The 14,956-nt window shown below is 44.5% G+C and overlaps 1 protein-coding gene across 1 annotated transcript; it reads left to right on the plus strand.

Annotated features, from left to right (window-relative positions):
- The first annotated feature begins 647 nt into the window (after positions 1-647).
- On the plus strand, positions 648-8,052 carry SMU1 (SMU1 DNA replication regulator and spliceosomal factor). Its single transcript, XM_063423068.1, has 12 exons — positions 648-808; positions 1,048-1,258; positions 1,366-1,518; positions 1,864-1,974; positions 2,374-2,502; positions 3,468-3,587; positions 3,975-4,091; positions 4,285-4,412; positions 5,073-5,199; positions 5,572-5,739; positions 6,032-6,184; positions 6,751-8,052. The coding sequence occupies exons 1-12, from the start codon at positions 783-785 to the stop codon at positions 6,847-6,849; spliced, it is 1,542 nt and encodes a 513-aa protein (XP_063279138.1). The 5' UTR covers positions 648-782; the 3' UTR covers positions 6,850-8,052.
- The last annotated feature ends 6,904 nt before the right edge of the window (positions 8,053-14,956 follow it).

Here is a 14,956-nt window from a genome sequence, read left to right on the forward strand (position 1 = left end):
TCCGTCACCTCCTTGGGCAGTCCATTCCAATGCCTAATCACCCTTCCTGTAAAGAAATTCTTCGTGATGTCTGAACACCTCCTGGTGTAGTTTGAGGCACCATGCCCTCTCATCCTGCCTGGTAGAAGAAGCCAACCCCCCCCCCCGACTATACCCTCCTTTCAGGGAGTTTAGAGAGGATAAGGTCACCCCTGAGCCTCCTTTTCTCCAGGCTGAACAACTCCAGCTCTCTCAGTCGCTCCTCCAAGGGCTTGTGCTCCACACCCTTCAACAGCTCTACTGCCCTCTAGCATCTGAAAGCCCTTCCCGCATTGGGAGGCCCAGAACTGGACACAGCACTCAAGGCGAGGCCTCATACGGGGAGACAATCCCTGCCCCGGTCCTGCCGGCCACACTATTGCTGATATAGGCCCGGATACCACTGGCCTTCTTGCCCCCAGCGGGAAGGCCGCGGGACGGCCGCGTTCCGCCGGCGCGGCGCCCAGGCCGTACCCGCGCTGCCGCCGCTCCGCCGCCGGGGGGCGCGCGAGCACCGCAGCCGCTGGAGGGGGCGGGGGAGGAGGGGCCGTCCCCGGTGACGTCCTGTGTGACGTCACCGCGCCAAGCACGGGGCGGGGCTGCGCGCGCGTTATCTGTGCGGGGTGGGGGGGCAGGAAGAGGAAGTGGCGGCGAGGTCGGGGCGGAAGGGCTGGCGGAAGGCCTGGCGGCGGCACCACCACTGCTACCACTGCTACCACTGCTACTGCTGCTAGCGGCGGCTCCAGCACCAGCGGCGGCTCAAGATGTCGATCGAAATCGAGTCCTCTGAGTACGTATAGCGGTGGCGCGGGGCTGGGCGGAGGACCAGGCCATCCCGGGGGAGCGGGGAGGGAGCGGTTTGGCGGCCCCGGCCCTGGCCCTGAGCCAGGCCCCAGCGGCGCAGGGGAAGGGAGGCGAGTCCCGGCGGTTTCGGCGGCCCCGCGGCCGTGAGGGGGTCGAGGGCTGCGGGCCTGGGAGGGGGGCGGCCCGCGTGTGCCCGGCTGACCGTGCGCTGTGCCTCCTCCGCAGCGTGATCCGGCTCATCATGCAGTACCTGAAGGAAAACAGCCTCCACCGGGCACTCGCCACCCTCCAGGAGGAGACCACCGTGTCTCTCAACACCGTGGACAGCATTGAGAGCTTCGTGGCGGACATCAACAGCGGGCACTGGGACACGGTGCTGCAGGCCATACAGTCTCTGAAGCTGCCCGACAAGACCCTCATTGATCTCTATGAGCAGGTGAGCAAGCGCGGGGTTCCTGCGGACCTTTTCGGTCCGTCCGGAAGCCTCTGTGTGGTGTTTTCCCTAGACTCTTTGCTAATGCAGACGTTTGTCTCTGGGCGCAGGTTGTGCTGGAGTTGATCGAGCTCCGAGAGCTGGGTGCTGCCAGGTCTCTGCTGAGACAAACGGATCCCATGATCATGCTGAAACAAACTCAGCCAGAGCGCTACATCCACCTCGAAAACCTCCTGGCCAGATCTTACTTTGATCCTCGTGAGGTACGTTATACCCTTCTTTAGAGTCTTCTCCTGTATGACCCTCAGCATCACTGCGAGCTGCTGATGGCTCACAGGGTTGGTCTTTTTCTTTTCTTGGGGAGTGGGAATGTGCAGTTTCACAGTTTGATTTTACACCTTCTATGAAGTGTTTGGGGAGTAGTGCTTGATTTCATCTCGAGGCAGCAGAGCAGTGGGTTTGAAATGGGATGTGGTTGGGAGTTTGGGGATTTGGCCCTGTGTCCTGCCACAGGATGACATCTGCAGCTTGCTTTAGAAGGGGCTTCAATTTCAGAACAATGGAGGTCTTTTTGTGATAATAACCTCATAAAAATATTTTTTCTCTAGGCATACCCAGATGGGAGTAGCAAAGAGAAGCGGAGAGCTGCAATTGCTCAAGCTTTGGCTGGAGAGGTCAGCGTGGTACCTCCATCTCGTCTTATGGCATTACTGGGCCAGGTGAGTCTTGAAAACTTACTGTAGTAGGTTGTCTTTAACTAAATATTTTAGTTCAATTGTCTTTAGGTTGTTGCTGTATAAAACTAGTTATGATATAGTTGAGTCTCCAGCTATATAAAAGTAAAATCTAAATGTTATGTAGTTTAAAAATTTCTTTGCATGTAGCAATGATTTAGCAGTTGTAGAAAAAGTCATCACTCTAGCAGCAGATTTTTTCCAGTAGAATAAATACACAGCACAGTGTGCATTTTGAGAATAACATTCTGTGACTCACGTTTCCTGGTGTGTTTTCAGCCCTTTCTGATTCTCAGAACGTATTCCTTGGTACAGACAGTGTTTAATATGTCTCAGATCTGCGTTAACTGGTAGCTAATGATGTGATTTTCATCTCCTCTAAAGGCACTGAAATGGCAGCAGCACCAGGGCCTGCTTCCTCCTGGTATGACAATCGACTTGTTCAGAGGCAAAGCAGCTGTGAAAGACGTAGAGGAGGAGAAGTTCCCCACTCAGCTGAGCAGGCATATTAAGGTAATGTTTGCTTTTGTGTGTTATATGAGGGAGATAAGAGCAGATCTTCTGAATGCTTCTTTTTCCTTGTTATAAGTCGTTCCCCTCCCTGCTCCCCCACCTGTGTTTTTTTTTTCTTCATTTTCCATGCTTTATCTTATCAGAAGACTTTTCTTCATGGGAGTCTGAGATTAGGTCCTTTATCAAGATTGGGTGCTTATGGTATTTGTGATTAAGATAACTGCATAGTTCTTTGACTTCACAGTCTAGAATCTCAGTCAATTTTGAGGAATTTGCATAGTCCCCTTCTTTATTTGTGCAAGGAAGTACTTGTGTCCTAAACTATTTTTCAGAAGCCATGAGCTGCAACATATTAAATCAATTTGTGGCTCAGTGACAGCTTGCTTTATTAGAACTTTTTTTGTCACTGCTGATACTGGGGTTGGGTGGTTTTTTTGGGGGGAGGACTACTGAAGGGGTTTTTTTCTGTACTGGGTTGTCATGGCCACTTGTATTTAAAAACTTAGAAATCGAAAAATTTGGCATTAAATAAACCCCCAAACATTCTCTGTAAAAATTACACTGGAGCAGCATCACTCCAAATGAAGCAACTTCAGAAACTCTTAAAGTTCTGAAGTCTGACTGTGATACATGTTAGGTATTGGAAAGGTGTTTGTTAACAGAGAATTCTCTGCAAAAACAAAAATACAAAGACAACCAACTCAGTTCCTGCTGTAACCATGGAGTGTCTGTTGTAAGTTTCATGGACATTACCAGACCAAAAGGAGGGGGTTTTGTTTTACCTTTAAAGAATGCTACTGTGAATGTATTCACAGATTTTTTTGGTACCTTATCATTAAATTTGCGAACACATACCTCTAGCAGATAGTGTATTTTTACTATCGTAATGATACAACAATTTTGTTTCAATGAATTGAGTCTTTTATATTGCTTATTAAGCTTTGCTTGTATTCTTTTTTAAACAGTTTGGGCAGAAGTCACACGTGGAGTGTGCTCGGTTTTCTCCAGATGGACAGTATCTGGTTACTGGCTCAGTTGATGGCTTCATTGAAGTATGGAACTTCACTACTGGAAAGATTAGGAAGGTAAGTTACTCTTGTTTCACAGAAAGTGACTTTGACTTGTCAAAGCACCTGGGTTTATATTCTTTGAAATTGTTTTATTTCGTAAGGACTGTGAACCTGAATTGTCTGTTTAGGTGACTCAAATATCAGTCTGGAATATTTATGTGGGTGTAGTTGTTTGTCATAGATTTCTCCCTGGAATAACTTCTTTTTATTCCTGCACTGTTGTTGTTGCCTTTAAAATGGTGACAGTAGTAGTAACCTTTTTTTACAAGTCAATGAAATCTGATTTACAATCAATTATAAAATATAGCTGAAGTTAAAACTGTTAGTACTTTTGCACTCTGCCTTAAAATAGGTTTCATTGATTTTGCTGCTTTGACTGATGAATCTTCTGCTTTTGTTTAGGATCTGAAGTATCAGGCACAAGATAACTTCATGATGATGGATGATGCAGTGCTTTGCATGTGCTTCAGCAGAGATACAGAAATGCTAGCAACTGGAGCACAAGATGGAAAGATCAAGGTACAAATCTTTTTGTATGGTATGTTGGGAGGGGTGGTGACCAAAAAGAATAGTTTGCAATAGCAGTAATGTTCCCATTATGTATGAGTTCAAAGGACGTTTAACATGGCTTAGAAACAGCTGTGTATTGGCTCTGATTAAGTGCGTGTGATTCCATAACAAAGTAATTACTTATTTGCTGTTTCTTTTTCAGGTGTGGAAAATCCAGAGTGGTCAGTGTCTGAGAAGATTTGAAAGAGCTCACAGTAAAGGTGTTACATGCCTCAGTTTCTCTAAAGACAGCAGCCAAATTCTTAGTGCTTCTTTTGATCAGACAATCAGGTAAGTAAATTGAGAATGTGTGAGCTACAAGGTGGGAGAAAAGAGAAGATTTTCTCATTAAGCAGTTTTAACTATATAATAGTGTAATTTAGGAGGTACCTGTAGAGGTCTCTAGTCCACGGTGTTTATCAAAGCACAGCCAGCCTTTCAGTTAGGACAGCCTGTTCCGGGTCTTGTCCAGCTGAGTTTTCAAAATCTCCAGGGTTCCAGATCCCACTGCTTCTCTTTGGGAAAATCATCTATGGATATAGGGAAAGATATTTTGGGTTGGTTTGGAGTTTTTTGGTGTCTTTGTGGTAGAGTGGGATTTTTTAAATATCTCTTGCCTTTTATACTTCAGCTCTACACTTTTTGAGGAGTCTTAACTTCAGTTATTCTCTAAAGACCTGTTGGGTAGTGGTGTTAACCCAATAGTTACAGTTTTTAGGTGTTAAAATTATTTCAATGACTATACCTTCCTTTTGCCTCTTTTCTCCTCTTTTGCCTCACTTTTCTCCTCACGAACATTGCAGGATAGGATCTAAGGATCTTAGAAATAAGAATAATTATACTCAGAAAAATACTCAAACACTGTTGTAGTTTTAGCATCTGTAGAGTGTTGATTGTTGTTTGTGTAATGCAATAATTGTGATCCTCATTTCCATCTATGTTTTCTGACAGGATTCATGGTTTGAAATCTGGAAAAACCCTAAAGGAGTTTCGTGGTCATTCTTCCTTTGTCAACGAAGCTACTTTTACCCAGGATGGCCACTATATTATCAGTGCATCCTCCGATGGAACAGTGAAGGTAAGATGGCATTTTACCTTTGTAAAGAACACAGATTTTTACTATCTTACCACTCCTTTGTTACAATTGTACGAATATTGGAGAGGGACTCTGGGATATCTGCAGTAATGAGTCTGCTTGTGACTTTGCTGTAGATTTGTGTGAGAACTAATGAAATGTTATTCTACTTACAGTCTCTTGCAGAGCCTATCTCTGCCACATTTATGAAATAATTGCAGTGCTCACTGCCTGTTCTGCCTTACTCTGGACAGAACTGAGTGTGACACCTCTTGTCCTAATGATATGGGGATCCCCTTATCTGAAATAATTGCATATCAGGTCTTTCTTTTTAATTTTTAAAGCTAATTGGTTTTATTTTGTTTTTTATGCTAGGTTTGGAATGTGAAGACGACAGAGTGCTCCAACACCTTCAAGTCTCTTGGTAGCACTGCTGGGACAGACATTACTGTGAACAGTGTGATTCTGCTGCCTAAAAACCCAGAACACTTTGTTGTTTGCAACAGATCGAATACAGTTGTCATCATGAATATGCAAGGACAGGTATGTGATCTTACTGGTATCTTTTCAGGTCTCTCTGTCATTTCAAGAATGCAGAAAACCTAGTTAATAACCTAGCCCTAACCTAACAGGCTTTAACCTGATTTCTCTGGTTTGCATGACAAACTATTCTGAACTCAAGTTTATAGAACACAGAAAGCTCCTGAAGCTTTCTGAAACTGGAGAAATGTGTGTTCTGAACAGGCCTTGTAATTCTCAAATATGTTTGCCCTAAACTTGGTATTGATATGCTGCTGTTTAATCCTGACAAATGTTTTTGTGTGTGTCTTTACAGATTGTGAGAAGTTTTAGCTCTGGTAAGAGAGAAGGTGGTGACTTTGTCTGCTGTGCACTTTCACCTCGTGGTGAATGGATCTACTGTGTCGGTGAAGATTTTGTGCTGTACTGCTTCAGCACAGTGACGGGCAAGCTGGAGAGAACTCTGACGGTAAGTTTCTAGCTCTGAGCTTTTCCAGACTTAAACTCGGGGATGATGTAAATGTTCATCATGAAGTCCATAAGGATGAATCTCAGACCAAGGAATCTTTCATCTCTAGCAGACATGATTGGTAACAAACAAATTTCAGGACATTTGGCTGTAGAATGTTTTTGGGTTGTTTAGAACCATGTAATTGTGAAAGTTAGAGAAGTATTTACCCATCAAAGAGAGACTAAATTTGTTCATATTTCCTTGTACGGGAGCATGTGTTGACCTGGGCTCCGCATGGTGGAGAAACTGAAAAAGCTGTCAGGTTTAAACCTATCAGGTTTAAATTTGCTTTAGATTGAACTTGGAAAAATACCAGCTTGAATGTCTAAATTTAATGTGGGACACTTAGATATTGTAGATTTTAGTGGATGTGAACCTTCACTGAACCTTCCCTTGCTCAACAAAAAGTAACTGCCATGTCACAAAAATTATTGTGACTGGAACAGAATGTTGGGGGTTATGTACTGCTGATTTGAAGAGAATATTTGTCTTGAATCTAATGCACCTTTCTGCTTGTTCTCTAGGTCCACGAGAAAGATGTCATTGGCATTGCTCATCACCCCCACCAGAACCTGATTGCCACTTACAGTGAAGACGGCCTCCTCAAGCTCTGGAAACCATAGACTGATTTTGCATCAAGCTCTGAAGCATGCCTGTTAGTTGCAGGTTACTAGTGTGTGTGCTTTAATAAGGTCTAAATATGCAGAGTGTAATACTTGCTCAATTTTCAGTTCAGATTTCCAGAGAATTACATTTTTACCTGCCTAGAGTGGATCGATGCATAAATATTGCATCAGTTAATTTCATATACTTTTATTTTTAGTAGAGTAGTTGAAGCAACTTCAGTGAGAATGCTTTTTCTGCCTCCTGAAGTCTATACTCTTCCTACAATGTTTGTAAAAGTTCAATGAGCCAGCAGCTGTACATGCTTATGAGTGGTTGCTGACTTCCTAGAATACAATAAAATGCCTTTTTTTTTTCTTTCTTTTTTTGAGTGAAATGTGGAATGGAAAAGCTGTCTGTTCCCCACTGCTGAACAGGAATAATTTCCTGGAATGTAGATGAGGATACATTATCATCACCTTGAAGATTGGGGTCATTTCTAGGCCATTGGGTTTTACTGTGTTCAATTTTCACTGTAAAATTTTCACTGGAAAATAGTGTCACACAGCTGCCTCAGAATGAAGCTATCCTTCCCCATCTGCCAGCACTTCCTACTATGGGCTGTAAACCTGCCTAATGTGGCAGTGAGATACAGTTGATACTGTTTGGGGATTTTGTTTGTTTGTTTGTTTTACTTCACTTCCAGACTAACAGGAGTTGTTACCGGGGCCATCTTCCTGGAAGTGCAAGATGTTTTCAGACCAGCTATAACTGAAACAGGCTCCAGGGGATCAATATTTTCAAGCATGAGGCAGTTGGCTTACATAAGCTGAGTACCTAGTGCTGTGATAATGCTTTAAATAATTATTTTTAAGGGGTTTTTTTTTAATTTCATATGCCTGTGGACCTAGCTAAGTTATACTTAGGTCCCACAAGATGATAAAAGATATTTGCAGGCTCTTCAATTTGAAGCATGACTTGTTGAGAGATTCTGACTAATGTACACTGTTCTGAATGTACACCAGAATCTTCTAAAGTGTGACTGTGTCTTTTCTAGGATGCAGAAAAATGAGGTTTTTCTTGTAATGATGAATTAAACGCATGTAGATTTGAATCTGCCGCACTGTGTTCTGTCCTCATCTCTTGTAGAATGCTTTCCTACTGCAACAGTCTTTGAGACAGTAATAACTTGTCTTCAACCTAATAAATTGTTCCACTTTAAATATTTTGTCTGTGTCTTTAGTGATGTGGGGAAATGTAGAAGTTCAGCTGAAATTCTCACACAGCACCTTAACTATGTGTGTAGAGTTCAGTTCTCTGTTGAGCTTTGATGTCTGAACTCCCAGGTTGTTTTTTACTTCCTTAGATACAAAGTGATTAATTTTTCTGCCTGAAAAAACAGAAGTATCTCACAGTGATACCGTCGGTGATACCTGACAATAGGGGCAGGTAGTAATTCTGTTAAGAGGGGTTGGGGGTTAGATTGGTGTTCGGTTTTGTTTTACTTATAGAAATCTTTCCCCGTTAGTTGCTAGGAGACTAACTACTGGGTGCTTGTGGGTGCTTGACCAAAACAAAGAAGTGGCCGAAGGAGAAGGTAGCACCGGGCTACACCTATTGTTTTTGGGTCTCTGGGAGTTGTCTCTCGGAAGGGGGAGATAACTGCGAGTTTTTGGGGGTGGTAAGGGACAGAGCTGGGTGCAGCTTGTCTCTCTCGCTCTTGGCAGCAGAGAGAGAACAGCCAGGCTGCTCTGGGCTGCGGGGAGAGCTCACTGTCATCACGCCGTCTCGTCCCGGGAAATCCACCGTCATCTGCTCGTGTGCACTGGAGCCCTGAGCTCGCCTCTTCCTGCCCTGCTGCGCCGGCCCTGCCCCGCTGCTGCTGCTTCTTGGGCGCTGCTTTGAGGCTTTCTGCTACGCTGTAGCCCTGCACTGCCATGCCGGGACATCCCTGCCGCCCCAGCTGCCACTGACAGAGCTTCTGATGCATCTGTTATAAATGTCAATCCGATATTCCAATTGAAAATATAATTTGGTTTATTAAAAGATCAAATGACAGAATTTCAGTAAAAACCCGCAGCGGAGTTACACTGACGATGACCCGGGATGGTCAAAGGTTGAATGGGGATGCAGTACCTGGCACACTGCCGTCCCCCCTGAGTTCATAAATTTGTCTCGTTTGGTGCTTAGGTTTTATACACTTTATTTTGGCCCTGGCACAAGATTTCCCCACAGTCTCTTTGTTCCCGAGACTGCTTATTCGAATTCATAGTCGTTGTTGGTCTGCTGAGAAGATTTTCCTCTGGTAGGGAGAGGTGCCAATTTCGGTCTTCCTGTGGGTGAAAGGAAACCAAGGTTTGTGAATGGAAAAGCTCATCGTTTCTCGAGAGATCAAAACGATGATGATATTCTGATGGCTCGGCTGTCCACAGGAGGAAGGACTGATTGCTTACCTTAGTGTGTCCTTTCTGATGCCAAGGACGGAGCCTGAGTTCCCGACATTTCATTGTCTTTTCCTAAGTGGTAATTCCAGGGTGGTGCCTGCCTCGGGACTTAGTAAATTCCGAGGCTGGCTGGAACTAAGGTTGTATTTTCATATAACATATTTACAGTGGTTACTTATGATTTTTAACATACCATGATCCATAAGAACACGAATTAACATTCCATATTTATTACACATCTCATCCACCAGCCCGGGATTTTCCACCCTTCCAGCTTGGTGCTCTCGGAGTCCCAAGAGATCAGACTGCCCCAGGCTTCATGAAACCAAAGCCCCTCAAAGTTCTTGGTTTTGTTTATTATTAATGCTGTAGTTGTTATTGTTTGTTTGTCTTGTTAGACATACCAGTAAAGAACTGTTATTCCTATCCCCACACCTCTGCTTGAAAGCCCCATTAATTTTCTAAATTAGAATAACTTGGAGGGAGGGGATTCTAATTCTCCATTCCAAGTGTTATAAATGCCAATCCAGTATTCCAATTGAAAATATGAATTGGTTTATAAAAAGTCAAATCACAGAATTTTGGTAAAAAACCCCAGTGGAGTTACGGTGACAATAAACCCGGCATCATCAAAGGGTGAACTGGGACGCAGTTTCTAGTGCACTACAGTCCCCCCAAAGTTCACAAATTGGCCCCGTTTGTAGTCCAGGTTTTATACACTTTATTTTGCCCTGGCATAAGATTTCCCCACAGTTTCTTTGTTTCCCAGGACTAATTATTCAAATTCATCATCATCTGCTGAAAGGAGTCTCCTCTGGGATGGAGAGGGGGCAATTTCAGTCCTCTGGTGGGTGCATGGAAACCAAGATTTGTGAATGGAAAGGCGTTCTCCTCGGGAGACCAGGGTGATGATGATGCTCTGATGGCTCTGCTGCCCACGGGAGGAAGGACTGATTGCTTTATCTTAGTGTGTCCTCTTTTCTGATGCCAATGACGGAGCCTGGGTTCCTGACATTTCATTATCTTTTCCTGAATGGTGATTTTAGGGTGGTGCCTGCCTCGGGATTCGTTTGGAACTAAGGTTACATTTTCATATAACATATTTACAGGGGGTGCTTATGATTTTAGCATACTATAATTCATAAGAACACGAATTAACATACCATATTTATTACACAGGGGAGGTACTGCCCCCTCCCTAGCAGATACCTGTCTTTCAATTCAAAACAAGAGGGAACAGCTTGACAAAATATTTTTAATAGTACTTTCCTTAGAGAAGAGGTGCTCCCATCTTTCAGCATCTTTGTGACCCTTTACTGGTCTCTCAGTTCAACTCTGTCCCTTTTGTATGGGCAGACCCAAAACCAGATGGTATTCCAGGAGTGTCCTTGCTCTTGCTGAGAAGCTGGGAAGCATTGCCTCTCTCCATTGCTGGCCGCCAGGACACTATTTGACTTCTTTCCAGAAAGATGGCTCATGTTGATCTTGGTGCCCACCAGGACCCCCAAGTTCCTTCTTGGCTGTTTTCCAGATGAGTGCCCTCCAGCACATGCTGTGGCATTGGGGTGTTCCTCCCCAGGTGCAGGACTTTGCACTTCCCCTTGAATTTCATTAGGTTCTTGTCAGCTCATTTCTCCAGCCTCTCCAGGTCCCTCTGGATGGCAACAAACCCCTCTGTTTTATCAGCTCCTTCTTGCTCTTCAGTCCCGTCTGCAAACTTGCTGAGGCCTGAGGCAGCACTGACCCTGGGGCTCTGCCCTCCAAAACTGGACTGTGTTGCACCCATCACCACCTCTGGGCCTGCCATTCAGCCAGTTTTCAATCGACTTAATTTTTCATCTGTCCCATACCTCTATTATAAACAGCCAATCAGTTTCCAAATTAATAAAATAATTTTTATTAATTAAAGAAATTGCAAATCAAAAATTTAGGCAAACCTGCAATCGAAAGTGCAATGCCGATTACCGGGGATCGACACTGAGTGAACCACGGTCACAGACTCAGTCGCACTGAGACTTCCCCCTGTTCACAAATTTTACCCATTTGGGGATCCCCTTAAATAGTCTTTATTTAGCCCGAGGCCCCCCAGTTCTTTGTTCTATTCAGCAAAATCACCCGTTAAACCGACGCTCCAAAGAAAGAAGAAGAATCATTTCAGTTTTTCATTCAGTTCCTTCCTTTGCTGAATGGACGTTCCAGGAACAGATGAATACTAATGTTGGGGTTTGAGTTGATGAATAGAGGTGTGTCTCCTTCCACAAAGTTGCCGAGATAACTCGTAACGACTGAGCCTTAACTGTCCCCCTTGCTCAGGAAGAGTTGCTCGGTCGTCTTTTCTTCTGGTTAATGGCTGTAGCTCCTAGCCATTAACTACATCCAGCCACGGTTATGTTCTTCTGAAAAAGCAATCTCTGCAAGCCTGGGTTTGCCCGACTTTTTCTCGTTGCAAATCCCGGCTTGTATGTTACATTTATTTTATACATATAAACCGCACAAATATGTTATTAAAACATGAATTATCCTAGGTCATTTATAACACCTCAACACCTCTGCATGGATCTTATGGAAGACAGTGCATTACAGAAGTCCAAGGGACAAGATATCAACTTCTCTTCTGTCATGCACCAGGTCAGCCACTGCATTGTAAAATTTATCAGGTTGGTTAAGCATGACTTCCCTTTGGTGAATCCCTCCTGACAACTTCTGGTGGTTTTCTTGCTCTTGATGTGCCTGCAAATGGTTTCTATGTTTAGCTGCACCATTACATTCCAAGGAATTGAGGTGAGGTTGACAGATTATGTCTTTGGATTCCCCATCTTGCCCTTCTCAAAGAGAGATGTGACATTTGTTTTCCACCAGTTTGGGGGCACTTTTCCAGTGTCTTGGGTTGCAATATGCACCAAAAATGTGTATTCTATTTGCCATCTGTTGAAACTGGTTGGGGAGCTGTTTTCTTTATCTCTTCTGTGACCCATTCCTCATTACTCCAGGGAGGAGGGTGTGGGTGTCTTCTGTTAATGGGCCAGCTGTTAAAACCAGGCGGGGCATTGTTCTTTATCTCTTCCACAACCCATCCTCCCTCCAGAGGGATATCTGCTGTTAATGAGCCATTAAGGCTCACTGCATGACTGATTACATTACATCATCCCATTGTGAGATGCTCCACGCAGTGCAGGAGCCAAGCATTCCTACCTGGATAAAACCTGAGAATCAGAACAGCAGGACAGCTTGTTGCCACTGAATTTCCAGCAGAAGACTGGACCCATCTCACCACCACTGGACCCTTCTACAGAGCAATCTCTACTCAAAGAGAACCACATCTGTCACTCTAGGAGGATTCTTTTTGGACTGCTCCCAACACCCTGACAAACACAGTGTCAGGTTGTATTCTGCTCTGTCAGTGTTTCTAGGATTATTTTTTTGTTTGCTTGGGTTTTTGTTTTTTTGTACTACTACATTTTTAATATTCCTATTAAAGAACTGTTATTCCTATTCCCATATCTTTGTCTGAAAGCCCCCTTTATTGCAGAATTATAATAATATGGAAGGAGGGGGTTTACATTCTCCATTCCAAGAGGAGCTCCAGCTTTCCCTGGCAGACACCTGTCTAAACCAAGACACTCTGTCACCCTGACCAATCAAAGTTTGTCAAGAGGGGCCTTGCAATGACATCTCTTAGCTCCCAGAGCACTTGTGGATGCATCCTATTGGGGCCCATGGTTCTGTGCATGTTCAGTTTGCCTAAGTCTTGTCTGACCTCATTATCCTTATACTAAGGGTACATCTTCCTTGCTCCACACTTTCTCCTTGATCTCTGGAATTCTGAGAGCTCATGTTGTCACTAGATAAGACTGAAGCAAAGAAGGTACTCAGAACATCAACTTTTTCCATGTCATGTGTAACCAGATGTCCCATCTAATTCTGTAATGGCCCCACATTTTCCCTGCCATTTCCCACTTTTGTACTTAGAGAGGCCCTTGTTATCCAGTTAAGCTTTATCTTTCACAACCTCATCCCTGGATGCCCAGACAGCACACCTGTGTTTCTCCCAATATACTCAGCCTTGGTTACAGATGATTCCTTTTTGTGTCCTAGTTTGGCCAGGAGTTCCTTGTGCATCTCCACAGACCTCATGGCCATTTTTGCCTGACTTGCTGTTCACTGGGACGGACTGCTCTGGAGCCTGGGGGAGGTGAGCCTTGAATAGTAACCAGCTTTCTTGGGCTCTTCATTCCAGAGCATTATCCCTTGGAGTGCTTCTAAGCAGATCTTTGAAGAGACTAGTTTGCTTTTTTGAAGCTCAGAGCTGAGAACTGGTTTTTCATCCTAGTCCTTCCTTTCAGTATCCTGAGCTTCACCATCTCATGATCACTGCAGCCAAAGCTGCCTTTGACCTCGACAGTCCCAACAAGTGCTTTGGTTTTGAGTACAAGATCCAGCAGATCATCTCTTCTTGTTGATTCCCCTATCAATCGGGTCAGGAAGTTCTCATTGATGCACTCCATGAGCCTCCTGGATTGATTGTCACAGAATTGTTAGGGTTGGAAGGAATCACTGGAGATCATCTAATCAACCCCCCTGCCAAGGCCAGGTCACTTAGAGCAGGTGGCTTTTGAATACCTCCAGAGGGGGAGTTCATGCCCAGTTCCAGTGCTCTGCCACTTTCAAAAGAAGCTCTTTGTCATGGTGAGGTGACCTCAGCCACTGCTCACACAACTTCCCCTCAAGGCCCTTCATCATCATTGCTGCCTTCATTTGGATGCTCTGGATGGGTTTCATGTCTTTCTTACACTGTGGCACCCAAAACTGCCCCCAGCGCTCGAGGTGAGCCTGCCCCAGTGCAAAGCAGAGCAGTACAGTCCCTCTCTTGCCCAGCTGGGGATGCTGTGCCTGATGCATCCCAGGACACGGTTGATCCTCCTGGCTGCCAGGGCACACTAGACAGTTCTCACCCATAAACTCTCAGCTTGTTCATTTGTCCCTGGGTAGAGCTTGATGCATTCCAGTTCCTCTCACGTAAAGAGAGACTCCACCACCTTGCTCCTCTGACATTTCTCTGTCCTCTGTAAAAAGGACATACCCACCCACGAAAATATTGCACCATGGGTGATGTATCCATGATATCTCAGCATTGCAGTGAGATCATGGCCCTGTGAACACACATGTATTTCTAGTTCTTGTTTATTCCCCATGCTGCATCTGTTTGTATACAGACACTTCAGGGATTATCAAAGAATGGGGTTTCCCAGAAGTGATGTGAAAGGATTCACCATAGTCATAAGCACCCACAATGTATTTTGTGCTTTGATCCTCAACTCCAGGGACAGCCAAGGAACATCTGTCTCTGCATTGGTTGCCATGACCCGCTCCCCAGGAGGGAGCAATGGCACAATTGTCTCCATTTGGACCTTGCCTCCCAAGTCCTTCAGTTTAAAGCCCATTTCACCAAACTGGCTAGCCTGCTGCCAAAGACTCTGTCCATTTTAGGCAGGGGATCCCATTCCCCTGTAACAGGCAAAAATCATAACACAACCCATTATTATAAAAGCCAAAACTTTCTCAATGGCACCAGCCAGGATGCCTGGTGCCATATTGTAAGTGGACCCTATACCATTGGAAAACTTACTCTGCTAACACCCAATGTAAATTATGGTATTGGCTGAGTAAGGAGTTCAATTTTGCT

The sequence above is a fragment of the Prinia subflava genome, chromosome Z (genome assembly GCF_021018805.1).
Source record: "Prinia subflava isolate CZ2003 ecotype Zambia chromosome Z, Cam_Psub_1.2, whole genome shotgun sequence".
NCBI lineage: Eukaryota > Metazoa > Chordata > Aves > Passeriformes > Cisticolidae > Prinia > Prinia subflava.

What these genes read in the sequence shown, in the direction of transcription:
- SMU1 (XM_063423068.1), top strand. Translation starts at nt 783, where the DNA reads ATGTCGATCGAAATCGAGTCCTCTGA. An exon ending in AGCTGAGCAGGCATATTAAG is followed by an intron (nt 2,503 to 3,467) that starts GTAATGTTTGCT and finishes TTTTTTAAACAG; the next exon opens with TTTGGGCAGAAGTCACACGT. An exon ending in TCTTTTGATCAGACAATCAG is followed by an intron (nt 4,413 to 5,072) that starts GTAAGTAAATTG and finishes GTTTTCTGACAG; the next exon opens with GATTCATGGTTTGAAATCTG.